The sequence below is a fragment of the Carcharhinus amblyrhynchos genome, chromosome 9 (assembly GCF_965287045.1).
Source record: "Carcharhinus amblyrhynchos chromosome 9, sCarAmb.v2.hapA, whole genome shotgun sequence".
Taxonomy (NCBI): Eukaryota; Metazoa; Chordata; class Chondrichthyes; order Carcharhiniformes; family Carcharhinidae; genus Carcharhinus; species Carcharhinus amblyrhynchos.
In genome coordinates, this window is record NC_137332.1 from 31,715,585 (window position 1) to 31,742,645 (window position 27,061).

Genomic DNA, 27,061 nt, shown 5'->3' on the forward strand with positions numbered 1-27,061 from the left:
TAAATAATGCAAGAGCAGATTAAATGTTGTTTTTCTTGGAATTTTTTTAAACTTAAAGAAAATATTTTATCTTTAATATCCATCCACTTTCTGTTTGCCTATTTTCACTTTGAAAAACATACAGTTAATTCTGTAATATTAAAAATACTTCAGAATTTTACTAAAACCTAAATCTCATTGCCTTTCTTGGAGATAAAGCCACCAAACATACAACTCCCTTTTAATACAAATGGCAAAACTGAGAAATGATGTGCACACTTACAACCTTGGCAAAAAATATTTGTTTTTATTCTACTGGAGCAAAAAGAGAAAATCTTCTACAAACAAACTCATAGGGGCTGCAAAAAAAAAGCAACATCTTGTCAGAACATAGATGGATATGTGGCTTGAAATCCTCATGCTGCTGTGGCCCCTCTTAACCTATCCCAAAACCAATACTTCACATCCAAGGAACCCTCTTCACATGAGCGATGCAATCTCTCCTTGTTATGAGGTTGAGATAGCTGCCAACTGCAGTACACAAGTTCAACTTGACACTGAGGAATCAAACAAACCGAGCTTGTGAAGCTTCTTACTTTACTGTTTTTTTTGTATGCACACAACCATGCACATTTGGGGAAAGAGCAGGAAGAAGATGGGGAATGGGAAAGGGATGTAGTTGAATCACAGTGGCAGAGGAGTCAGAGATTTTTTTTAAGAAAAGCAGCAGTGTACCATGTAGTGTCATTCACGCTCTGCCTACGATTTGCAGTTCACATTCTCCTTCAGCAGCAGAAGCGTTACGCTGGCTTAAGGGACAAATCAGACACAAAAAAAAGACTAAACCCCACAGTAATGCAATTATCAGAACATTTTATGCCAGGCTGTTTCTTTTGAAGGAGAGCTGGTGTTCTTTGCTTGTATGCCACTGTGTCTTCACTTGCACCTAATAACCATAAAGTTACCATTATTTATGCTGCAGACACACACAAAACACCCACTGAAATTCTGTGCTTAAAAACCTTTTGATGCTCAATCCACGGCATATCACATTTTAATGCCAGAATAAAATTGAAACATTCTTGAAAAAAAGCTATTTGCAAACAGAAAACATTTCAGATAGATTTTTTTCCTTCAATAAACTGTGTTTTGCCTGTGTATTGTTTCTCAGGTTTAGCTTTGTCTGAGTTCCTGATGGCCACCCACAATTCCAGGGAGTTTATTTTATAGCGTCTATCCCTACTCATTTTTAATTCACGGCACTGCACACTGGACTTAACAAGGGGAAAGGCTTGAAAGTGTGCATTGAGGAGAAAAAGACAAAATGAGACAGAGGGGCGAACGTTCACACCCACTCAAGAAACTTCTGCATAATAGAGGGAAAGAAGGGAAAACACCCCTTGGTTGCATGAAGGCTATCGAAAACACTACACCATCTGCACACAGCTTTTTTTCCCCTCTATCCTTTTTTCCACTCAATAGTTCAAACATTTGTTCAAGTAACAGATAAGGGGGAGAGTGGGGGTGTGGGGGGGCAGCGGTGGGGGGGGTAGGTGGGGAATGATAATGTGTAAAATGGTTTAACAGAAACAAATTTAATGGAAACAGAAATTTTGTTTTGATACAGTGCAGCCAGCTGGTGAATTCGAAAGATGTAAACTTTTGTTATTTTAAAAACATTTAAGTTTAAAGTCATTTGTTGCCAAATTATTTTTCAAACTTGAAAAGCAACTTTGGCCTTTAATTCGTTGCCCAAATTGATATCTATTGTTATATTTGCACATTTTATGTTTTGATCAAAATAGATTTAAAAAAGACAAAGAACTTTATATCAGGAGCCACTAAACAAAATCATTATTAAATTGTTTCTGAATGATCAAATCCAATTATGGTTTCTTTCTGTGTTCTCACACTTCCAATATATTTTGAATAGCAATGTTTTTATTTCAAAACTTTTATTCAAAGATACTGGCAAGGTTTGAGTAAACTCTAAAATTACTTAACTTGTATTGGGTTTTAGGATATATTCATAGTATATGTTGAAGGGAAACAAAGAACAAATCCATGATACACTAAGTATTTGACGCAGATGAAAGCATATGATTAGACAAGATAAGCCACGATTCGAATATTTTTGTGTCGGTGGAATGCGTGATTTCTACTCCTCCCTCCTGCCACCGTGAGATTAGAGATTTCACGGTTACAGATCAGGAGCTTTTGAGGGTCAGAGCAAACAATTGCTACACAAACTATCCCCTGGTTATAGCTGTGTTGTCTCGGTGGGAGTCCGTCCCACCATTTCACTGCTCTGCAATCTGTCAAACGAGCAAGAAATTAGTAGAACTTCAAGGTTTCTCCCTCTTTCTTTATGCTCCGAGAGACGAGAAGTGGGCTTCATAAGCCAACATCTCAGATTCACGGCACAGACACAACATGTCATTTTTAGCCTCTTGAATCCTCATGTAATTTACAAAAGAAGAGGTTGTTATCAAATACCTTATGCTTTTCGACATTCGGCTGTCTTGCAGCCTAAGAAAATTCAAGATTAAATCTGATCAATTTTATTATTTTCACCATGTAACTGAATGGCTAACATTTTACATTATCTACATCCTGAAAAAAACTGTTAAATTTTTCATTCCTTGAGGGGCAGCCTTTGAGTACCAGATATTGTGCTAATGTTTAGTTAATCAATTAAAGCTTTCTAATAGCTAACATGAAACCATGGAAAATTAATATCAAGGATACTTAATATACAGCATTTTTGTATGGAACAAGCAATTGTACATATGTTCCATTTGACAAATAAATGCTTATCCAAATAAAAATCCTTTGATCTGGAAATATGTTTTAACTGTTGAAAGATTTTCTGAGGTGGCTGACATTCACAGTCATCATTTTCTCAATATTTTGAATTCAGATCTTACATTACATTGTGTCTCTACCTCACTTCAGGTACAGCAATCTCCTTACTCCATCTATACCCCCAGACTGAGTAGCAGGAAGTGTTCCAACCTAAGGTTACAGAAGACATCTCAAATATGAGCAGAAACATAGTGGAGATGTTAGTTCTGAATGAGAGACTAAACCACACCATTCTAGACTTGACTAGCTTGATAACATTTTCAAAAACAAAATTACAACATTATGTTTCTCTTCACAGTATTTCTTAGAACACGGGAACAGCTGTAGGCCATTCAGCCTGTCGAGCTTGCTTCACCAATCAAACAGATCATGGCTGATTATCTACTTCTACGCCATCTTTCACCACTATCCCACATCTTTTGATGACATTAGTCTCCAGAAGTCTGTCAGTTTCTGTTTTGAACATGCTCAATGATTAATAAAGAATTCCAAAGATTTGCCACTATCACAGTAAAGAAATTCCTCTTCATTTCAATTGTCCTTCAGGGCAAAGTTAGGGAACTCATTCTGAATTAAAGTTTCAGCGGTCAATTTACATTCAGTTTGACCAGGAAACAATTTCAATTGGAAAACACACAATGTTTTAGCTATGGCATATTGAGCTGATCATGAATCCAATTTTGTCATTTCCTGTACTTGAGACATGCAAGCCACCATCCATTTCAGAAAGCTCAATTAAATTTGCAAACTGGACTTAAAGGTAAAGTAGCAATTTTCATTTATCCTATACAGTCTTCATTGTAATCCAATGTGTTGAAATAGAAAGGAATTGCTGCTTTGATTTTGTGAAGAAACCTAGAAATCCTCAATTTATACCATACTTCTAAGTAAATAGTACACAAAGTCTGATATATTGGCCAGAACTTTCTGGACACTCACGCCAGTGGGATTCTCCTGTCCCGCTGCAGTGGATGGAGATTTGGCTAAGTGCCAAATTCTCCATCCTCGCTTTCAGCAGCGGCAAAATGCTAGCCATTATGTTTGTGGAGAAAGTAAAAGTAATTATGATATGTATTCAGGTCATGGATCAGTTAATTAGAATACAATATCAACATTTTAGTAATCTTGTTCTTTTTGGACAAATTCTCCAGATGCTGAAACTCTGATTAAATAACAGTCAAAATATCACCATTGATGGCACCTGAAACAACGGTTGCATTGAGTTTAGCCAAAGCACAGCATAATTTTCATTTACAATTCATTTTCAACTATTTTTTACAAATTTCAATGGGCTAATATTTCAAAAATGATATAAAGTTAGGAAACAATATTAATTCAATGATCAGAATTAAATCGGTACTTGAGAATACTGAATGATTAAAACTGTGACATCTGGTGGGGAGGGGGGGTTACATATGAAAAAAACAATCTAGAGGGCTAAGGGAATCAAATATAAAAGTTATTGCATCTTGTTAACAATGGAAGTTATTATAAAACGATTTGAAGTATTCAGTAAATATTTTGACTATAAATAGTTTATTTTAAGAAAATGCCAATTATGTAACTGCAGCACATTAAAGTCATACCTGGATTTGCAAAAAAGTGCGGTTTGTTAAAAAGATTGCTTACATAGTCGTGCATTAAACAGAATGCACTGAAAATTTAAGTGTCCATGAACATGCAGCACTTACTATTTTAAGTGCTAAATTTCTAATGTTTATTCTGTATTAGACACAAGTAGGTCAACTCAGAACATCATTAGAAACACTAGACATGCTTATCAATACCAATTGAAATATGAGAATATGGACAGTTTTTAACCTCTAACCTCACTTTTCTTTCACTTATCGTTGCAGAATGTTTTAGACCTGTTTGTTCTGAACAACTATCACATTTAGTGCCACAGCACACTATAATGTTGCTACTGTATGACTTGGGGTGTTAAAACTAATTTAAATTCAGTGGAATGTCTTTAAAACTCTTCTGACACTCTCCAAACAGAGTTCATAAAACCACAGACTTACAGCTAGGGACAAAGGTTCGAACACCACTACAGACTAATTCCAACTACACAGAGGGTGTATTCAATGCAACTTGATGCAGCTCTGAGAAAGAGATGTGTTTTGTTTGTTTAAACCTCATCTCTAAACCCTTTCCTCAATGACAAACCTTTTAAAAGAAAATCTTTAAAAATATATATATAAACTAAGATAGTAGCACTTGATAGAATAAACATTCAAAATGATCAGTTGAATCAACATCAGTCTTGACTGCATTGCCTGGCTACAGTTCTTAGGGACTATTAAATTATTCAAAGGTAGAACACAACTATGCTTGATTAAGTTTTAATTTCATCAAATTATCAATCTCAGAGAGTGCACAGTCAAACCATCCACCCAGCAAAGCTGTATTTATTTGGAAACAGGAACTCTCATTACTTACTGGACTCCAATACGCTAATCTACTGAACAAAGGTGAATTTGCGCAAACAGTCAATACTTGATTTGTCCTCGTTACTCCTGTGATACACCAAACGCAAGGTTGATCGGTTTAACCCTGCAAGGCCCTTAGTCACTGTTCGCAGCACTTAGTTTTTCTAATATCTGCTTTCACTCCTCAGTGGTAATGTATAGCAAGGTCATTTTACAATTTGAAAAAGTCAGGCTGCGATGTTAAATAAGTAATCTGCAAAAGACATAGCAGAGTACATTTAAATTTAAAATTTAATATAAAAATATGGAATTGCTGCGTTGATAGCAACACATGTTCATGGTATATTGAAAGTATTTTATGTTTAATTGAAATTTCACTGTCAAGTCTTCACAACTTATATATAAGGGGAGCTGATCATTTACAATCTGACAATGTATGAATAAAATGCACAGTGTAAATCTTTATTTACACTGTGCATTAAATTTAAAATTCTTCATTCACTATATACATCCACACTCTATGCGACCTCACTCCATGCATTGTTATTCATTCAATACATCTTTATTCTATTATTCTTATTTATTGTGTACAAATACATCCTCAGCCATTGGGCACACGCTTGATTCCTGGCTTAGGTCACTACCTGTGCGGGTTTCCTCCGGGTGTTCCGGTTTCTTCCCACAGTCCGAAAGACATGCTGGTTAAGTGCAATGGCCATGCTAAATTCTCCCTCAGTATATCTGAACAGATGCTGGAGTATGGTGACTGAGGGATTCTGTCAGTAGCTTCACTGCATTGGTCAGGAGAAAGGAGGGTGCAAAGTTGGCCCTATCAAGTTGCAGTGCGCACAATGACTAAAACTATGTGGAACCTAGTTGTGACACTAATAAAATTAATTTAAACTTGCATCGTCAACTTTCATTTATATAGGACTAATATAAAAAAAAGAACCCATGGCCTTTGAGTAGGACAAAAGTCATTAAGCAACAATGGGCAAGCTACAACATGTAACCAAAAGTGCAATCAAAGAGGTGGCAAATGGTTAGCACTGCTGCCTCACAGCGCCAGGGACCCGAGTTCAATTCCGGTCTTGAGTGTGTGTGTGGAGTTTGAATGTTCTCCCCATGTCTGTGTGGGTGTCCTCCAGGTGCTTTAGTTTCCTCCCTAAGATGTGTAGGTTAGATGGATTAGCATGGTAAATGAGTGGGGTTGTGGGGATAGGGCAGGAAGATGAGCCTGGTAAGTTGGTACAGAGAGCTGGTACAGGCTCAATTGTCTGAATGGCCTTCTTCTGCACTTTAGGGATTCTATGTTTCAAATAGACCTGAGTCAGGAAGGCTGAGAATAGGCTATGACTTTGCAGGACAAGAGAGGAAGGGTACACTGGACAATAGAATTGGAACATCAAAGGTGCAGATCATAACATTGGAGGAGGGTGTAATGGTATGATGGGAATATTGTCATTTGAGGGATTTGTAGAAAACAACCATGGCTTTGATTAAAATACATTGCCAATGGATGTCAACAAGGCCATAAGTGTGAGGAAGTATAATTTAGTATGAGACAGGTGACAGCTAATAGACTTTTGGACAAACTGTACTTGTAAGAGAGAAAGTTTGGGGAGCAAACAAGAGGGCAGCAGAAAAGGGAAGTCTGGAGCTAACAAAAGTATGCAAGGATTTTACATTTAATATGCAAACTTTTACAAAGGCATATTCTTTGTCACTGTGTGTAGCTTTACTCCACAGTTTTAGTCATTGTGCGCACTGCAACTTGATAGGGCCAACTTTGCACCCTCCTTTCCCCTGACCAAAGCACTAGGCAAGCTCAGTGCACATGAAGGGTACTGTGCTTGTCAAGGCTTCTTCATACCCCATTTTGGCTTTTCCTGGAAGGGTTTATGCTGGGAAATGGGGGCAGAAGGAGAAATACATCCGCGAGCCGGAGAGGCTTGTAGGCTACAGCCCTGGCCACCAACTTTAACTACATTGCCTTAGCCAAAACATCGTGTGATTTCAAGAAGAAATTAGATCTAGCTCTTGGGGCTAAAAGGGGTCAAGGGATATGGGGAAAAGACAGAATCAGAACATTGATTTTGATGATCAGCCATGATGAAAATTAATGGTGGAGCGGGCTCAAAGGGCTGAATGATCTATTCCTGCTTTTATTTTCTATGTTTCTACTGTGATCTGAGAAGGGTCTGGGTGCAACTATGTCCAGGTGTTTTAATTTATACATTTTCAGGTAATCTAGATAGGAATGTTGAGGATATCTCTGCTTGTTTCATAGTCATAGAAATGCTAGATAATCCAGGGCAATGATAAAGAGGTGATGATCTAATGCATCAAGTTTCTATCATGTCTTCTCCACAGACTTGGAAACTTAACACCCCTAAGATATTTTAGGGAAGAAAAGCAGCCCTTTTACGTCCATTGTCACTATGCACACGCATACTCCATACATCTTTTATCACTGGGTATACCTATATTCATATAGAATCTACAGTGCAGAAGGAGACCTTTTGGCCCATTAAACCTGCAATGACAACAATCCCACCCAGGTCCTATCCCCGTAACCCCGTATATTTACACTCCTAGTTTTCCTGACACTAAAGGACAATTTCTCATGGCCAATCAACCTAACCCACAATTGTTTGGAGTGTGGGAAGGAATCAGAGAATCTGGAGGAAACCCATGCTGACACGGGGAGAACATGCAAACTCTGGCACTGTGAGGCAGCAGTGCTAACTACTGTGCCACCATGCTGTTCACATACACAGTGCATTCCATTATGTCAAATGCTGCAACTCACTTTGTGCACTTCATTCAATATATTCTTAAATAGCACATCCTCTCTTATTCTATACTTCACACAGCCTCTCTACATACTCTATAGATCTTTATTCACTGTGCACATTGTTATTTCAGACTCCCTTTGCCACTTTCTTTCAGAATGGTTTCAAGTCAATAGTGGTGACCCAAAAGGTTTAGTTCTGGAGCCACATCTGTTCACTGTGCATATCAATGATTTGGATATATACCCAGAAAGAGTAGTAGCAAAATTTGCAGAGAATATCAAAATAAGAGCTTTGATTAATTATTTTGAAAACTAAATACAGCCACAAAGGGATAATGATGAGAGAGAGGATTAGGCTAAAATATGGCAGGTAGAATTCCGTGCCAGTAAAAGGTGAGATGATGCAGTTTTTATGTAATTCTAAATTTCATTGCAAGATATATTGGACATCAAAGTCAAGATGCAACCCTATGTAAAAATATTAATATGACCGCAATTAGATTACTGATACAGTACTGGAGTCTATGCTGTAGGAAGAATATTGAGACTTTAGCCTACTTATGTAATGCAGATTCACTAGGATGCTGTCCTTTAGGAGGAAATACAAACACAAAAGGAAAATTGGAACTTCTTTCTTCATTAGAACAATGCAGATTATGGAGTTATATGATATAGTGTTTAAGATTATGGAAGTACGTGGCAGGGTAGATAAAAGTACATTGATTCCTCAACTACTACAAGCAATGGTGAAAAGCTGTTCTATGTTCTATGTCGATCAAGAACAAAGGGCAAGAGAAACTTCTTTATATAGAGAGTTATGAGGCTGTGAATTCATTCCAGAGTCGGTGTTATAGCAGATACTGTGTCAACATCCAAGATTGTATTAGATAGGTGGATGGGTCAATGCCAATACAGACTTGTTGGGCTGAATGGCCTGTTTCCAGGTTGCAAGTTCTGTGTAATTTTACGTGCTCACCCATACTTAGATCTATACATTCTTAGTCACTGTGTGCTCCCTTATCTCATGCATACTTATTCATCATTTGCATCCTTAGTCTGCACTTCTTTATTCACCCTATGTCTTTATTTATGCTGAGCATCTTTACTCTCTTCTCATTCTTATCTACTCCAAATATCCCTATTTATTTTCTACGTTATTCAAGTTGAGTGGCTTTATGCACACAAATTTCCTAAGTTAGTTCATTCATATTGATGCATTCTGTGCAGTTTTTACTCACACAGGGTGCCCTTATTCATTGAGTATCCTTTTAATGCTCACTCGCCAAAAAACTGTCTAAAATATACCTATTCCCTGTGCTTAGTTTGGTATCCATATTTATTCTATAGGTACTTAAATAAATATCATACCATAGCAAGAAGACAGTTACTCTGATAATGTAATGACAAGAATTCTAGTATTCCTTGCATGATAAAATCATTGCACAATGTCAAACTAACCTAGCTGGGCAATAATTCAAAATTATAGTTAGCAGACACAAACGACACTGAATTTAAAAGTTATAATCTAACACACAAAACCTTGAAATAACATTTGGAAGATTTTCCAATTCTTAAAGCACCAATGATCCTACATTTAAAAAAAAACACACAAGTTTCACTTATTTTTTTAAAATGAGCAACACAGGTGCCTCCGCCTTCCAGGCTCGACTATTGTAATATTCAAACAGAAAAAACATGAACGTCAATCAGAGCCAAATATTTTTTCTGATGTTCCAGATTTAAACATGGTGCATTGACGATAATGGAAAGAAGGGAGCAATGAGACTATGATTTTAAGGTAGTCAGATAACTAAAGGTCAAATTGATACATCATGACAGTACTTAGAACAATCCTTGAAATCAAATATTTCTTAATGTCACTCTTGAAAGATTTACTAATTACTGAGAAGCACTACACGCTATCTGTTTTCACTCCCAGGCAGAAGGGAAAAAGAAGAAAACAAGACATAATTTTTCTCCACCAAGCTATTATCATGTCATAAACACACACGCACACAAAAAAAAGCTTTGAAGGTACTTAGATATCTGTTTTCTACATAGGCAATAGATTTTATTCATTGCTTGGCTGACTTATCGCAGCCTGCTTTTAATGAGGTATAATAAGGAGAGCATTTTGTAGCTACACGGTTGTACTATTTTATCTTCCAAACAGCTGTGTCATGGCTGTCTGTGCAGGATAAATCATATCACCCTCTCCGCATATGCTAACACCCCTGTAATTACAGGACACTTTAAGTGAAACAATGAAAAGGAAACAGAAAAAAAACTAAAACTGTTGCCCAGATTACAAGCAACAGCATAGATCTCATAATAAAGCCAGTCATCATTACAATTAATTTATCATAGGGAGGTAACCAAGAAAACGTGATCCATTAATTTGACAAGATCACAACTATTGGGATTAACACTATGACATCAGAGTCTGGTAACCCCTTAACAGCTTCCCTCAACTGTATTTTTCAGTCTATTTAAAATTGTTATGGAAATAAATTTTAAAAATACTTTAGGCCACACAGAAATTAATTCTTGGTCATGAGGGCAGTTCAATAATTAGAATTATAAAGCTGTAGGACAAAACCAAGGAATGATTTGCTTAGCTATTTGAGCACAAAAATTCATTAATAAATAAGTGAGCTATTCACTGTTTCCTTAATTTCTTGAAAATGTTAAGTGACTCAACCTCTACTATAATGGAGGAAGCAGTTATTTTATTTCACTGACCGCAATGAGGCATAAAAAGGGAAAAGGGCATTTTTTGTTAATATTTAGTTCTATTTCTTCCCACCCCCTACTTCATTCATTTTGAACCTAAAGCTCTCAATCAATACTCCAAAAGGCAATCTGTTTGGGGGTGAATAGACAGCCTGGTTAATATAAATGCCAACTTTTTCTTGTGCTTTTTCCACAGTTGGGTTGAAGAGGACTAAAATCTTGTCTATCAGAAATGTAAATGATGAGCTGTCTTCCTGAGGGAAATGAATGAGTGCATTTTAGCTGGGGTGAATTCACTGGGTTTCTTGTGTGATTAACAACTCAGTGACCTGTTGTCCTTGATCTAATTACTTTTAAATTTGCACTTTACATAATTATCAACAAGAATGCTATTTTTTTAAACTCCCTCATTAATTCATAAGCTCCAAGTCAAATTCAAAGTATAAGGGAAAAGTCTAATATATCATTTCTTAAATTATAATCTATGAAAATGATTTACCTCAAAAGATTAACTTTTCTTAAATAAAAAGGTTTACTTTTACTTTGCATCTACTTTTGGTCAAGTTGCAAAAAAATGACAATGGCATTTTCAGCAATTAATTCTTTGTACAGTACAATGATGAAATTGTATAAAATACTATTAAAACTTGGGGTCAAAGAGATTTACCAGATTCTAAACTCAAATGGCTGCTTTGCTCCATTCAGTGTGATGTTTCTATTTATTGAAAAACACAAGCAGCCACCATCCTTCAAGACGCATTCCCCCGTCACCTAGCCAGCTCGATTTAAGGTGTTCTCTTTCGCTGATGTGTCTAATTTATCACCCCACTCCATGATTGATCTTTTTCTTATAAGCCCTGCACCACTGCTGATTTTGCATTAACCACGGTCTCTTTTTTTGAATAAACTAAAACAGCTGCTTGATTTGCAGCAGAAACGAAAGGGACATTTTAATATATTAAATCTGCAAGATTCTGCGAACAAACTGTAAGTGTTTATATTCTTCCCAAAAGCCTCTGAGCTTGTAAATGGCATGTGCCACATGCTAGGTGAAGCCAATTCTTTTGCTTTTTTTTCTGCCAGTATCTTTAAAGAAACTGTTCCATTGTAAAACTTTATGATTTGATTCACTACTGCTGTTAGGGCACCTGTTTGCTGGTTTTAATTAACTATCTTAGCTCCTGGAAAGTTTTTTTTCCCCTTTTTCAGGCTAGTATCTTTCAGAAACTGGCTGGCTGTAAGCTGTGATTATAGCTTCAACACCAGGGCCCCCAATTTGAAAAGACCTCCTGCCTTCTTCTTTGATCTCGGCTGCCAGAGAACTGCCGGTTGCTATTTTTCTGCCCTCTCAACACTGGCTCTGTCACCTGGCTCTCACAAAGGAAACAAAGGGATGGCTCTTTCTCTCCCTCTCGCACACAAGCAGAGAGACACAATCGAGCCACTGAATTATACTCACGATACACAGCCCACCAGAGCAGCTGCTACCCATTTTTCACAAAAAAAGGACAAGATACTTGCTGAATTTAAAAAAAACTAACTGGCAAGCAACAGGCAAACCTGTTGCAAAGATCTGTAGCTTTTGACAACATATATGCTTAATCTATTAACCCTTTCAAGATTATAGTACTTAATATTAAATTTATTCTTTTAGAAACCAAAGATGAGCATTTTTCAGTTTATTGATGAACTCTTATTAAAAACATCAAAACACTTCCCCATTGCCACTAATTGGCAAGATTTGGTATGTTTCTCTTTCCCTATTTTGCACACGTCATAATGACACTCCAACAAGGTTATTTTGCTTGGAAAATAATTTACATTGGAAGAACTTATCAGTTATTAGCTTAGAAATGCGGGTATGTTGTTCATTTTTCAAAAGCTATAAAAATTATGTTTTATCAATGGAGGAAAACGCATTCTGTGCCAACCAATGATTGAAAATTTGTGTGAAAATGTCATGGTCGCAAGGACAACAAATTGATTTTTATGGAAAAGAATGGCAAGATATATTTTTCCAGTTCATTGTTTGAAGGTTGCCAATTTAGTACTATGTGTTTCTCTTAGGGAGCAGCAGTTTAAAACAATGCTAAGATATTCTTTACCTTGAAATTTTCAGTCTGGTTTCATTTACCATTTTAATATTTTCAATGGAGTGCAAAAATATCTTGTGCGATTGAACATTTTTAAAATATGATAAAATGGCTATCTATTATTCACAGCAAATATATTAAGCTTACTTCATTCATAAATAATGAACAATCATTACAGTTTTTTATTTTTAATTTGGCAAAACAAGGAAAGAATTATCATATTACTATGTAAAAAAGTGCTTAAGAATACAATAATAGTGGCTGTCACTTGGAAAATGCTAAATACATGCACTAGCTACTCAAGATTTTTTAAAACAGTGGAAATTTATCAATATATAATTTGCAAGAAGCATTCTGACAATGAAAATTATTTGGATTTGGGTGGCAAAAGTGATTACAACTGTGTGGTGTAATGCTAGCTTGCTATCTGACAGTTGTCTCCTTCATTGTATGCGTTATCATGCTGTCGGAGAGAGCCGAGGATACTGACCAAGTCTCCCTGGTGGGTTTACTGACTGAACATCAAGCTCTCCTTCAGCCTCTGTAGACCAGACACATTGCACAAATGTAGACAGAGGGCAAATGAGCAGTAATTGATGAGAATAAAGATGTTTTGCCAGACAGAGATAGTACCCCTACAGAGAAATGAGGCATTTACAAATAAAACATGGACTAGACAAGATAGACGCCCCACTTTGCCATGAATTCTGCAACAAAAATTTAAATTGGGCCACTAACTGTGAACAGAACACTTTGAAATGAAAAATAAAGGTAAAAACATGAAACAGCACTACACAGGGACTAACAAAATGTAGTACAGCAACACTGCCATCGATTGTTAGCATCTGAGGAGCCGTTTGTTTTTATCCCAAAGCCAAGACTTTACACGCATAGCTTTACACAGACTGGGTTTGAGAAGATATCTGTCACCATCCACCACCCCCCCCCTCCCCCACCATCGTATTCACCAACAGTAGTCACTGATCGCTCAGAAACGAAACAATTCCTGAAATGCCTGCCCCCCCCAACTTTTAGTTAAACAAATGTTGGACTTGTTCACATGGTGCTGAGTCTGTGTTCAAGAGCCATTCATTATGTACAAGAGTACACAAAGTTTTTATTCTATGTTGCAGTGAAAGTAGCAAGTTGAATGTGAAGGATTGTGTGAAAGGTCAAATAAAATCTTAAGATAAGTTATCAGATCAAAACAAATAACTTCACATTTCCCAATTTTCCCTTTTTTTTAAAACAGCTGTTTATTTCTTATTTTGGTTTTATTTATTCAAAGCCTTAGGTTAGGGTTATTTTCACTGTTTAGTAATATGTTATCTACTTTGTTGGTCCTTTTGTGACTTCCTAAGCTGTACTGAAATATTAAAGACAAATATTTTGCTAAACTATGAAAATTAAAAAAAAACAAAAATATACAGCATATTGGCTATATGTGGGTTACCATTAGCTTCTTTTCTCTTTAAAACATTTGATAAAGCCCTGAATCTTACACAATACAAATTGTTCTTAAATGGAAATTTGACTCTCGGCATTGTCTTGGAACGTTTTGCTAATCTGAAAGCACTGTGTTTGGCTTAATAAATAAATTTATTTAAACCAGGCTTTAAAAAAAAGTCAAGATGACGTCCAAACATCTTAAAATAATAGAGAACTAGAAATCTGCTACATTTCATCATATACTGAGAATTATTTTACCTGGAAGAAACAATTTCAAAGTTTGTATTGGTAACATTTTTAATTTTGAGGAATGGTATTTAAACAAGGAGAAATGTTATGCTGCAAGTGAGCAGGTACTCCCTTGGCAGCAGTCTTGTAACAGATTTTTTAGGAAGAAAAAAAGAAAGGAAATCGATGGCACTTTGAATAGAGGTCGTCAGGGTTGTTGCTCAAGGAAAGTGACAGATCTGCGTACTAAGCCTCTGGCAGCCCCCAAAAATTCCATACATATTACCATTTAGCTGCAATATTTCAGACTACAGCCTTCATAATGAAACTCCACTTTGTAATTCAACCATTTATCCTATACAGTTGTGCAATGCAATCAGTGTTAACTAAAAGTAGCTATTGCAATAAATAGTAATACTGAGACAGTTGAATAGATAAAGCTACAAATGTATAGCTTGCTTAACTGACATCATTAACAATTTTAACAACAAATACAGTTAAGAAATATCACATTACTGTCAATTTTTAAACATCAAATAGAATTTTAAAAAGAATATTGATAAATGATCCACTTTATAATGTGAAAGCATTCACATACAATAGCCATTCTTAAAAACTACAATTATCATGCAGATATTATTAATCACTACCTGAAAAAAATTAGATAAGTAAAGAAATGTCTGGTTAAATCTGACTTGTAAGTCGAATTGTTGTTTGAATTTTCCAGCAAATCAGTGATACAAGTTACAGCAAAGTTAGCTGTAACAAATCAGGCTTGTAATTTTTAAGGCAGTTTTTTTTATTGTCCACAAAATAGAATTATTTAGCTTCTCATCTTGGTTGAGAGATGAAAAGAATTTTTAAAACTAAAGCAGATGGTTGGAATATTGAAGAGGAGGTTTAATGTTGCTTTTATGTGAAACAACGGCTTTGGGTGTGTATTTGGCTGGATACACTTTGCAGATGTCAAGTGAGTCAGCATCTATAAAATCAGTATGAAAGTAATGTACATATCTTGGATACGAGCAAACTATTTGGGAGCTCCTGCAATCATTTCCTCTACCACATTTTTTTTCCTGACCATTCTTACTTACAATCATATAAAGCTGCCAATGCATATTTATCTGCTTAAAAGACATCCTTAATCCAGCTGCATGCAATTTAATACACAGCATAGGGTGAGGTAGTTTTTTTTAACTGTGTCAACTCACACCTCAGCCTTATAACAAATGGCATAGTGTTAAAGGCCAATTGTCCTTTCTCTTATCTCCTTCGCACCTCAATATTCATTCCAACAACCCTCAAATCCTTTTTGCTACACCACAGGCTTAAAGACTGGGGCTGTATAATACCAGCTCTCAGCAAGTGCTCAAAGCCGATCCACTACTGCCTTCTTCCTCTCGATTTTTCCATATTAGTGGCTGTCATTACCATAAGAAGAGGTAGAGGAAAAGAGGGGAGGGAAACACTTAAAGAAATGTGAAAGGGATACCAGTTGAAAACCAGTGGGGAGAGCTGAAAAGATCAGCCTTTTCACATCTGGTTAAGTGCTGCAAAACACCCCGTTGTCCATATGATTATTAAGGATGTCCTTGCTAAAGTTTACTTGCAGTGAGAGAAAAGATTATTACCATATATTTCAATATGTGCCACTTCCCCTATCATTTACCATATTATATACCATTTCTCCAATTTGTTTGCCCAATAAATCAAGAGAAATTTATGAAAAAGAAAACCAACCAGGTTGGTCCTGTCAGGAAGGAAGCAAAGACATCCATGTTTTGTTGTTTTAAGGGTTTTTTTGTTAACCGTTCAGGAAGGAAGATAGGGGCCTGGATTCTGACTCAACAAGTATAGATTAATCACTCATTCTTTGCCATAATGTAGCCCTATTGAGTTGGTCTTTAGTCTAAACTTTTAAAATCAGCTTTATGAGTCTTTTTGTATGTTCATTCAGTTTTCCAACAGTCTCGTAGTTCAATTGCTCCTTTCTCACTTTGTTACATTTTCCTTTCACTTTCTGCCTATCTTTTTCAATTCTATTATTATTCTTACTTTTCTCTTGTTTCCCTTGCCGCCTTTTACTCTTTCTTCAACCAAAACAAACAGTAACAAAAGTCAGTAGCTTCCCACAGCTGAAGCTTGTTAACTTATCACTCATTATCACCTCATCCTCCATGCACCACTTTTCTTCTCTGGCTGCTGATGAGCCCCACAAAACTTCTAGAATTGCAACTTAACAAACATCACAACACAGATATATTGAATTGGTTTCCTCTCAGTTACAGGATCTTTTTCCCCCCATGACTTATTTGGATTGCAGGGTGGGGCAAGGCGAAAATTATCAAACATAACAAATCTTTCTTTAAATGAATATTTAAACCATTAGTTGCACACAGAAGACACTATCAACACTTAATTCTTTCTGAGGATTTTAATCACTGGAAGATAAAGTTCTTCTGTTTGTTTTACATAGTTTACATAGTAAAGTGTTGGTCTGTTTAAAAATAACTTTCTAGCAAACAAAATCTGCAGCCTGAAGAACATATATCACCAAATGAAATTAGAACATACAAGATGAAACATGATGGACAAAAACAATAACTTTAGATGTTGCCCACATATTTCAGTTTCTGATTTCATTAAGAAAAAATGACAACTTCTAAAGATTTAATTTGCTTCAACTTTAAAATAATATACATGTACCTATATTCAAAAGCTTAGCAAACACAACTAACATAATAAAATATGAAACATTCAAGAAAGTCTAAATGTAATGAGATATGCTATACATTTTTAAATTGTTGCCACAAGTTCAGGGTACATGTTGAAAATTTCAACTTGGACAATATAAAGGGCCCAAAGTAGTTAAGATAAGTTAAAAAAAAACACTTACATCTCTCATTTCGACTTTCTTCAGGGCTTGCTGAGTTTTCTCGGTCCGAGATGAGACCTGACACAGCAAAGACTTTTTTTCCAGTGTCATCTAGCTTCAGTGAACTGGGGGAACTGGATGGGAGCTGGGTTGTGAACTCGTACTCCTTGCCCTCAGAGTCCGAAAACCTCAGATGGGGAGATTCGGTTTCATGGCAGTTCTTTAGTCTTTTGGCAGGTGTAAAGGCTGATTGGTAACTGTCTCTGTCTTCAGCGGAGGCAAAAGGTCGGAATGCCCCAACACCACTATGATTCAGCATGCTGATTGGGGTGCAGTCCAGATTTGGAGGTGCAAATTGATGATGCAGGTGCAAAAGCTGAGGGGGGAAATCCCGGTTCGGGAAGGCCCCTGGCACCCCGCCCTGACGATGGTACATCGAGGCAAAGGTATAGGAACCATTAGTGAACGGAATGTGGACATCTTTGTCCACAGAGACAGGTACTCCAAAGGGTCTAGGCTGCTGGCAGGAGATGGAAGCATCTCGGCTAGCCTCTGCTGTAGAGGCAAGGACCATCAAAGCTGGAGATGCAAGGGGATTAGGGAGGTAGGAAGAATTCTCCATCTTGAAAGCTGTTCTGTGCAAGTCCATTGGAAACTCTTTGCTCGCTGGTACCAGAATTATATAATGACCTTCTCAAATGCAGGCAAGGCTGGCTTTATAAAGAACAAGGTGACATCATTACCACCACAGCTTGATGGACCCTGTATTAATAGAGAGCACAAAAATAAATATTCACATACACACACTCTGCCTCACTATATATACACATGTATGTACTCCATTACAAGCATTCTGACGCTTGTATAGATTAGGTACTATTTGACCACAGTAATTATGAAAATCTATACTTAATACACTCTGGTGTCAAAGTGTCACGGGCTTAAAGACTGACCCCAAATAACAGAACCTCCGCAGCCCTGTGATCAAAAATGCATTTATTGCTCCGAAATCACAAGAGGCGGCTACTGATTAAGCAGGGGTTTTTTTTGCTCCCCAAATCCTACTCACCAAAAAATGTAAGTAGTCGCTTTTTAGGGTTTTTTTGGACAAATATATTTATCTTTTGGATTTTTAATTTGCCACATGGTTAAGGAAAAAGATTAAAATAACTTAACTGTATTGATTTACGCGGTAGAATTGACATTAATTTTAGTTCAGTTATCACTTTGCAAAGCGATCAATAGTAACTAATAACGAATGACAGCGCTGGTAAAAAAGAGAGAAAGCAGGACTCCAGCCAAAAATCGAAATGTACCGACACTAAATCATCTCATACTTTTCTAGTCGTCAGACATCAAGACACCGAAAAACCCAGTTGCTACTTTTGTTACAACTATCAAGATTAATAACACCTACCGCCAGATAATTCATTGCAACTTCGAAACTGAGGCCAATTAAGCAGCTAATTTAGTGATATTTTGTAGCGATCACCTAGAAATGGATAGTAGCACGAAAAACTAAACAGTTATGCCATAAAGTATTAACAATAGTACAGATATCACTACATAGATGCATGAGATAAGTGAATACAATTCGCACGTTCGGTTTAGCATAGCGCAATTTATTATAAATAAGGCATTAAACGGTTAAAGCGGTAGGTGATAATACAAGCAATGACTGCAAACTGTCTGGACTAAACTACTTTTACTCCAGTATGTTTTTTATTGCAAGGTGCACGCACCAACACATATAGACCGTGAAGCATGTAAACAATGACTTCCGCACAAAGTTGGAGACATCGCAGACATATTTCTGCATTACTGTACTTACTTTAATTCCCAAGGATGCTTTCACTTTTTTATAATAGAACAAATACGCGCGAAAATACAAGGATTTATTTCTTTTGGTAAAACTCTTCCTTAGTGTACAAGGGCTGTGTAGTGGAAGTCTGGAAATACGATGCGTGTGTGTGTGTGTGAATGAAGTCTCCTGTTGGAGGATGGTGTTGATTACATGCACAGAGGGATCCCTATCCCGAGTCGGATCAGAGGAGGAATGTTGCGTTGCTGCTGCTCCGCTTGGCTCAGTGTGCCCGTGTATGTCTGTGTGTGTGTGTGTGTGTGTATATATATGTGTGTGTCAATTTCAGAACTCACTCACCGGGACAGCAATATAGCAGCGCAGACCCAGCCAGTCTACTGCGCAGCCGTATTGTCCTCACACTGGCAACTGGGAATTGTAGTTCTTACTCATCGCTTTATCTCCCGCTTTTCGCCTTCCTGCTGTACTCTTCCTTATTTCTCTTCCTGCCTTTTTTAATTGTTTAGCTCCATGCATTATCTTGCTTCTCCCCTTATCTTTTCCCTGTTTCCGGTTCATGGATTGAATCATGCCTTTTCCATTTCACATGTAGAGTTTATATTTAGACGTCTTTTGTATTTGCTTAAAGATCTATCATTCTGTTATTCTTTCTATTGTCCGCGTGTTTATCATTTCCTGTTTTTACTCGTTAAAAGTATATTTCTCCTTGGTCCGTCTGTCCGCTGTGTATTTATTCTTTTTCACTATCTTGTTTAATATTGGGTATGCTCTGTTTTGATTTGCTTTCGGGATCTTGTTTTCTTTGTCATTCTGTTGAGTTTTGTTGTGCTTACCCTTTGCTCGGCTTCATTCTTTCAGTTTTAAAACACATAAAGATTCGTGTTGTTTAACTTATAAGCACTATCGCTTTTTACATGGACTTTCTTGTCTCCTTTTGCTTCTCTACTTGACCTGTTTTTCATCCCTTTCTCTACAACCTTCCCACTTTTTTGACCATCGGTGCAGAATTTCGATGTTGTTGTGGTTTTCCTCCTAGTCTCGTCACTTTCCCCGGATTTATGAATTCCGTTTTCTTCTTTCCCTGGTGCACTCAGTGCATCCACACACCTGATTTTGACAATGGTCGGCTCCATTTAACCCCGTTTTTGTGTTTCATTGATTTTCTGTTTTGTGCTTTGCTTGCCTCATTTTACTTCACCTACCCTTCATTGTTTCGTTTGCTTTATTCCTATAAGAAAAAAAAGAAAATTTCTGTTCCGACTCTAACTTTCCAGTCTGCTATTTCCAGTCATCTTCGAGAATTTACTACTTTGCCATTCAGTAAACGCTCCTGTTAACTACAATGATCGACCCAACTGAATAACATAGATTGGGAAGGCGGAAAGGGGGAAGACTTCAATAACACAAGTCTTAAAAATAAGTTCCAAAGTTCCGCGATTAAAGTTCCTTCTCCAAGTTCCGACAGGGTTCCTCGGCGAAAGAGGCAGGGCCTGAAAAGACATTATGAGAAACATAATTTCCAAAATCAATCAACTAATTGTACAAAAATATAAAAGTAAAATAAAGTCATACTGAGATTGATAAATTTGCACTGTGGGCGTATCTATTAATGTTGCACTAACCCTTTTGATGGCCTATATAAGCCTGTATTTCAACAAACACCAAAAAATCAATACCTAACATTATTAATTATCTCAGTTTCCCATTGAACGTGAACAGCTTAACAGTACCAAGGAGCTTGGAGAAAGAACTAGCTGACAGTACAAATATATTACAGCATACAGCAAAAGATACACTTAGATTTACCCCAACCAATTAAAAAAATCGATACATAAGCTGGTAGTTGCAAAAAAAAGAAAAATAATGTAACTCCTTTAGCACCCAGATGTCTCGGTTCCATTATCATCGTGAGAAAGGTGGCACATTTTTATATTCGAATTATTTCGAGATAAATTACAGCATATTATCAGATAATTATATTGTAATATATTGTCAAACCTTAGAAAATAAGTGATAAGATAATTTTGTTAATATGGTAAATACTTTACCTACTACTAATTAAACATTATCAATAATTGCATAAATTGTATTTTTTTGGCTGGAGTTAATGAAAAAAGTTTTACACTTATCAAACAAACTTTGACATTAATTAAAAATTCTTCCTGAATCCTGATTGATGTGGCAATAAATTTCACACTATTTGTAAAACTCGACGCATCATACAGCAAAACTCAGTGCAATACCTTGCAATTCACCGTTTCTGCGCACTTGTCAAGTGGGACGTGGGCAATAAGACTACAACTCCCAGAACTCTGATGAGCAGAAAAAATCTCAGCTACTGAAAACATGCCAAAGTGCAAGGCACTCGGCATGTGTAGTCTTTTCAAGTTAATCTGAAAACTTGATGCACACGGAACATCACATTTACAACAGATAGATAGATAGGAAGCGGGACAGTGAGTGTCACAATTTTCTGTTATAAACATTTGGGGACTGGGTACTTATTTACTTCAGGACTATTATTGGTCTGAACGTGCCATGAAGATTTTGGCATCGTCTTGAAGATTAAATTTAGTTGCTGGATCATACTGTTTCTCTTTTTTAAATGGATAAACTAGCAAGAGTGAATAATAGGCCAAAAAAAACTACTTCCAAGTGTCAACTAAGAAGAAAACTAACACAGATTCGTTTAATTAAAGTGGCGACTTTGTGATGCTCATCGGCGGGGCCAACACTTTCTGCAGTTGGGGAGCTGGAAGTGTCTCTGAACAATTTTGGGGGGAAGTTGGAAGTGTCCTAGTCGCCCGGAATTGTCGGGAGGCGATGATCACTGAGGAACTACAACTCCCAGAATGGCGCTCTGGGCTGTCCCCAGGCAACAGCAGCGCCGCCATCTTAACTTTTCCCCACTCCTACCTCAACCAAACCTGCTGGCGACAGTTTGACGTTAGCAGGTCCCGCCCCTATCCCACACCCCCCAGCTCTATTGGTCGTCCCCTCGTCCCTCCTGGGGCGACGTGGAAACTGATTGGCCGCCGGAGCTGCCAATAATGAGTCCGGGGGTCAAAGGACGGCTGGGTGGCAAGCAGGATTAGGTGAGTAAAGGCTGAGCGGGCCGTTTGGAGTATATCGTTGGTGTGTGTTTTTTTGCTGCGTGAGTTTAGGAAACGTGTGTTATCTCAGTTCTAGGGACGAGAGAAGGGCTGTGTGTTTATTTGAAATATGCGGAGGCTTTAACAATCATAATAAACTTGCGACTGGATGTGTAAGAGCCACTTTATCTGTGTCCAGGCCCACATTGGACTGGTAATTCTGATAGTCTGTGAATGTTTTTGTTTTGTCAGTTACATATTTCGCCTGGGCAGTCTTTTGAGGGTCCTTTTTTTTAAATTTTTCTTATTAGTGTTTGTATCCCACTTTAACAGGAATTCCGCTGGTCGGGGAAATTCCCCTTTTGGCCAATTATCACTTCTAGAAAGTGACGTATTACTGTTAATCTGTGAAACGAAACTATTTTTTTTCTAAAGCAACAAACTTTGTACCAATTCAGAGATTATACTTTAGGATCATTGACCATAGTCCACCAGGGACCACAGGCATCCTCGTTCCGTTAGTAACAGGTGGTGGTGGTTGTTATAACTTAAAGGGCTAGCATCAAGTATCTAGGGCAGTGCAAGGATGCACGTCTCCTTGAACAAGCACAGCCTGAACCGGAATCACTCTGCGCCTCAACCTAATAACCATCTATCCAACCGAGCACCACCCCCCCCCCCCCCCCCCCAAAAAAAACGAACAAACGCGCGCGTAATTTAGTTTAGCGACGGAATTAATAAATTTCTCAATAGTCAAATGAGAATTGTTCGTTCCTTGTGGGTAAAGACGCATTGTTTATTATCTATCACTTTTTTACTTGTCAAGTCAAATTTATTTTGAGTGAGGGAGTGTTCTTTTGGCATAAATTTGATGTTGGAATGTTTCAAGTTTGGGGGAATAAAAGTTTCCTCCAAGTCCTCCTTCCCATAATTTCCAGATCCTGGGAGTTCCTGATATTGCTCATAACCACTTTGAATACCTTTTACAGTGCTTTAGATCTCAGGAATTACCTGGTCCATTTCTACTGCAATTTGAGATTCCTGTCCCCAATGATCTTAAGTTTACTTCTGCAGTGATTTAGGACCCACTTCAGTATGTTTAGCTCCTCTCAAAATACAGGTTGCCACGTGTACTCTATTCTAGCACACAGACCCATTCCAGAGTCAGCATTTGATTTGTTCAGATATCCAATCCACTTTAAGCAATTGTGTGGGAGATTTTTTTAAGTTTATTTATCAGTGTCATAAATAGGCTTGCATTAACACTGCAATGAAGTTGCAGTGAAAATCCCCTAGTTGCCACACTCCAGTGCCTTTTTGGGTACACCTGAGGGAGAATTTAGCTTAGCCAGTGCACCTTTCACACAGACACAGGAAGAACATGCAAATGTCACAGATAGTGGCCCAAGCCATGAATTAAATCTGGGTCCCTGGCACTGAGGCAGCAGTGCTAGCCACTGTGCTGCCCATTTCATGTTTTAAAAACCTTGCAAGAAACATTATGTAGCTTATTTTTGGTAGTTTCCCTTTATTTATCAAACATGTTATAAAATGGCATATCTGTCAACTGTTATGAGAAGTAGCATTGTTAAGAACTGCTAACGCATGTACAAAACATTGTAGGAGCAGGCTCACACTTAAATTAGGCCACTTTTTATCAGGTTTGTTTCATCTTTATTTAGTAGTCCCCACCTGAATGGTCTTGACAAGGTGGATGTGGAAAGGATGTTTCTTGTGGGTGAACACAGAACTAAGGGACTATTTTAAAATTGGGGGTCGTCCTAAAGAGACAGATGAAGAATAAAAAAGTTCTGAGAGTTGTGACTTTGGAACTCTCCATCAGAAGGTGATGGATGTGGATCACTGAATATTTTTAAAGCCACAGTAGATAAAATCATGTTAGGCAAGGAAATAAAAAGTTATTGGAGTAGATAGGAATGTGGAACTCAAATTGATCAGCCATGATCTTATTGAATGGTGGAGCTGGCTTGGGGGCCTATTTCATATGTCCTTTGGATATCTTTCTATATATTCAGGTACTTATCCAGCATCTTTTGACTGATGTAATTGATTTTAAAATTGACCACCATTTGTGGCAAAACATTCTATATTTTGATAACTCTGCATTTAATCTGCTTTTTTTATGTAACAAGGGCTCGTTTTGAAATCACAACCTCTTGCCTTTGATCTACCTGCTATTAGAATTTATCTATACTTTTTCTGCTATTATTTGAACATCTTCATCAAATCTCCCTTTTCATGGTTTAAGTGGCTAAAAACTAGTCATTCCAATTCTTTTCTCAAATTTTGTACCAGTTGTTATTCCCTATTAACATGAACAAACTTTGATATCCACCCTTTTGTATCTGAATTGTTATGTGGAACAGATGTGATCCCAACAATGATTCCCTGGAGCATTCAAACTACCATTGATTACCAGTCTTTATATGGTGGCTGGCAATGAGTTACAAGAAAACAATGCAATTTGAAAGTTTCCTTCTCTGAGTAGTATGATTTTGTCTGTATAGTATGCAAGAAACAATACTTTTCACTATGTTAATACATGTGAATAACATATCAAATTTTGAAACCATCATGTTGTGTTGAATGAGGTGGAAGCCACATGATGAGATGAAAGAGTTATAAAATATTAAGTGATGTAGAAACTGAAAATTGAATCACAGCACTAGCACACTAGTAATGTTGGTTACTTTTGCTTTAGCAAAATCGAGAAAGTGTAGACAAAGCAATGAAAAGTATAAAATGCTGGAAAAGACTGAGCAGGTCTTGCAGCATCTGTGGAGAGAGAAACAAAGTTGAAGTTTTGAGTTTTTTCTTTTCAGAGCTAAGAAAGGAAGAAATGTGATGGATTATATAATGTACAAAATCAGTGGTGGGTGGTTGTTGCAATTGGTTGCGCTAAGATGTGTAGAGGAAGGATTCATGGCAGCATGAAGGGCTATAGAAGGTGCCAATAGTAGCATAAAAGTAAGTAGATGTTGGTGGTTATTCACAAGTAGTTGCAATACAGTAATTAGTTCATGAAATTCCAATTATTTAAACCAGCAGATCAAATTTCTGATTGGTAATAGGGATGAAAATTTTTGTGGTACCTTGTGACTTTGTTTTCATTCTGACACACAGTCCTGAAAAGGTACTATGGGTGTACCTATCCACATGAATTGCAATAATGATTGCAATTCATAACAATAAGGGCAGCACGGTAATGATTAGCATTGATCCTTCACAGCTCCAGGGACCTGGGTTTGATTCTCGGCTTGGGTCACTGTCTGTGTGGAGTTTGCACATTCTCCTCATGTCTGTGTGGGTTTCCTCCCACAGTCCAAAGATGTGTGGATTAGGTTGACTGGCCATGCTAAAAATTGCCTCCTGAGTCCTGAGATGCATGGGTTAGAGGGATTAGCGGGTAAATATGTAGGGATATGGGGCTAGGGCCTGGGTGGGACTGTGGTTGGTGCAAACTCAATGGGCCAAATGGCCTATTTCTGCACTGTAGGGTTTCTATGATTCTATTGATTCTAGTTCAAAAAGGTGGCTTACCATCATTTGCTTAAAAGTAATTGGGGATGGGCAATAATTGCTGGACTTGCGTGTATGGCTCTCACCCCAGAACATTTTTAAATACATTAGAATCATAAAAGAAAAGACAAAGGCTAAGATTAACATTTTGCTTGCAGATTCTTCAGTAAATTAACCTTTTAGTAAAGACTCGTACTTGAAATATTAATTTACCTTTTCAGCTGCTACTAGATGTGCTGTATATTTCTGACATTTGTTTTTCTTTTGTTTTTGTGTTTATTGTTGATCCTTGGCTTATGCAGTCATGTTTTATAATTAATGCCTAGGTGGTTTAGTTGTTTTTCTTCATGACTAGATGTGCTGAAGAATATTGATATCTTTTGCTAACAATCTAGCTGAGATTGGCCAAAAAAAAAAGCATCATTGTTGGGTTCACGTCTGTGATTTTCTCATTTTACTGATCTCACTGGGCTATGAGAGAAGGCTGCTACTTCATGTTCAGTAAGGGAGAATGCAAAATTGCAACTCCATAATACATCATTGTACGACCCAATCAGTTTTCAAATAGTTTGGTTTTTATTGGAGTTTTCCATTTTTTACTGTAAGTTTGATTTAATTTCTTATAAAATAAAAGGATAGGAGGAAACCAGGTCGGTATGTTCCGAATACTTGGTGCTTCCACATATACAACAAATAGAGGACAAGTAAAAGGAGGGGGGAAATTATGCTGGAATAACATTTTTTTGGCATTGTTGCTCAAAAAATTACCTCAACAAGGAGTTATCACTGAACATGCCACTCAAGTTAATGAATCCCTTAACCTTTCCACTATCAAAACTGTAGTCTGTAAGACCTGGTGAGAAATCTGTGTTTCCCTGAATGGGAGAGAGTACAGAAGTTGAATTAAATCTCCTTTCCGACTAGCAGACCACCCTCCACATTCCAGATGATAATGATTATTGAACTTGGTAGCTGCAGTTTGGCCAATTTTTGTTCCATATCAAGGAGCTAAACACCCCATTAATTTCCTTTCATATCTGAGCAGAAAGCAAAATTGGTAGCATCTGTAAAGGGTATAACAACCTAGGTAGCACATTCATCTTAATCAGTGCTATCCTGCCCAGTCACAATATCAATATGGAGGACTAACAATGTA

At 37.2% G+C, this 27,061-nt stretch overlaps 2 protein-coding genes across 6 annotated transcripts in view; one reads left to right on the plus strand and one right to left on the minus strand.

Annotated features, from left to right (window-relative positions):
* rnf220a (ring finger protein 220a) overlaps window positions 1-19,628 on the minus strand; it is a 470,498-nt gene extending 450,870 nt beyond the window's left edge. Inside the window, exons 1-2 of the mRNA XM_080195392.1 lie at window positions 19,613-19,628; window positions 17,473-18,213 (exon numbers count right to left, since the gene is read on the minus strand). Of these exons, the coding sequence (XP_080051518.1) occupies window positions 17,473-18,100 (628 nt within the window). The 5' untranslated portion in view covers window positions 18,101-18,213; window positions 19,613-19,628. The remainder of the gene's footprint in view (window positions 1-17,472; window positions 18,214-19,612) is intronic.
* Window positions 19,629-22,300: 2,672 nt separating this feature from the next.
* The window catches only part of LOC145347693 (ERI1 exoribonuclease 3-like), a 360,320-nt gene continuing 355,559 nt past the window's right edge, over window positions 22,301-27,061 (plus strand). For 3 of the 5 annotated variants that reach the window (XM_080195393.1, XM_080195399.1, XM_080195395.1), the window contains exon 1: window positions 22,328-22,368. The gene's annotated coding sequence lies outside the window, so the exon portion shown is untranslated. The other 2 variants (XM_080195394.1, XM_080195398.1) reach the window with 2 other exon arrangements.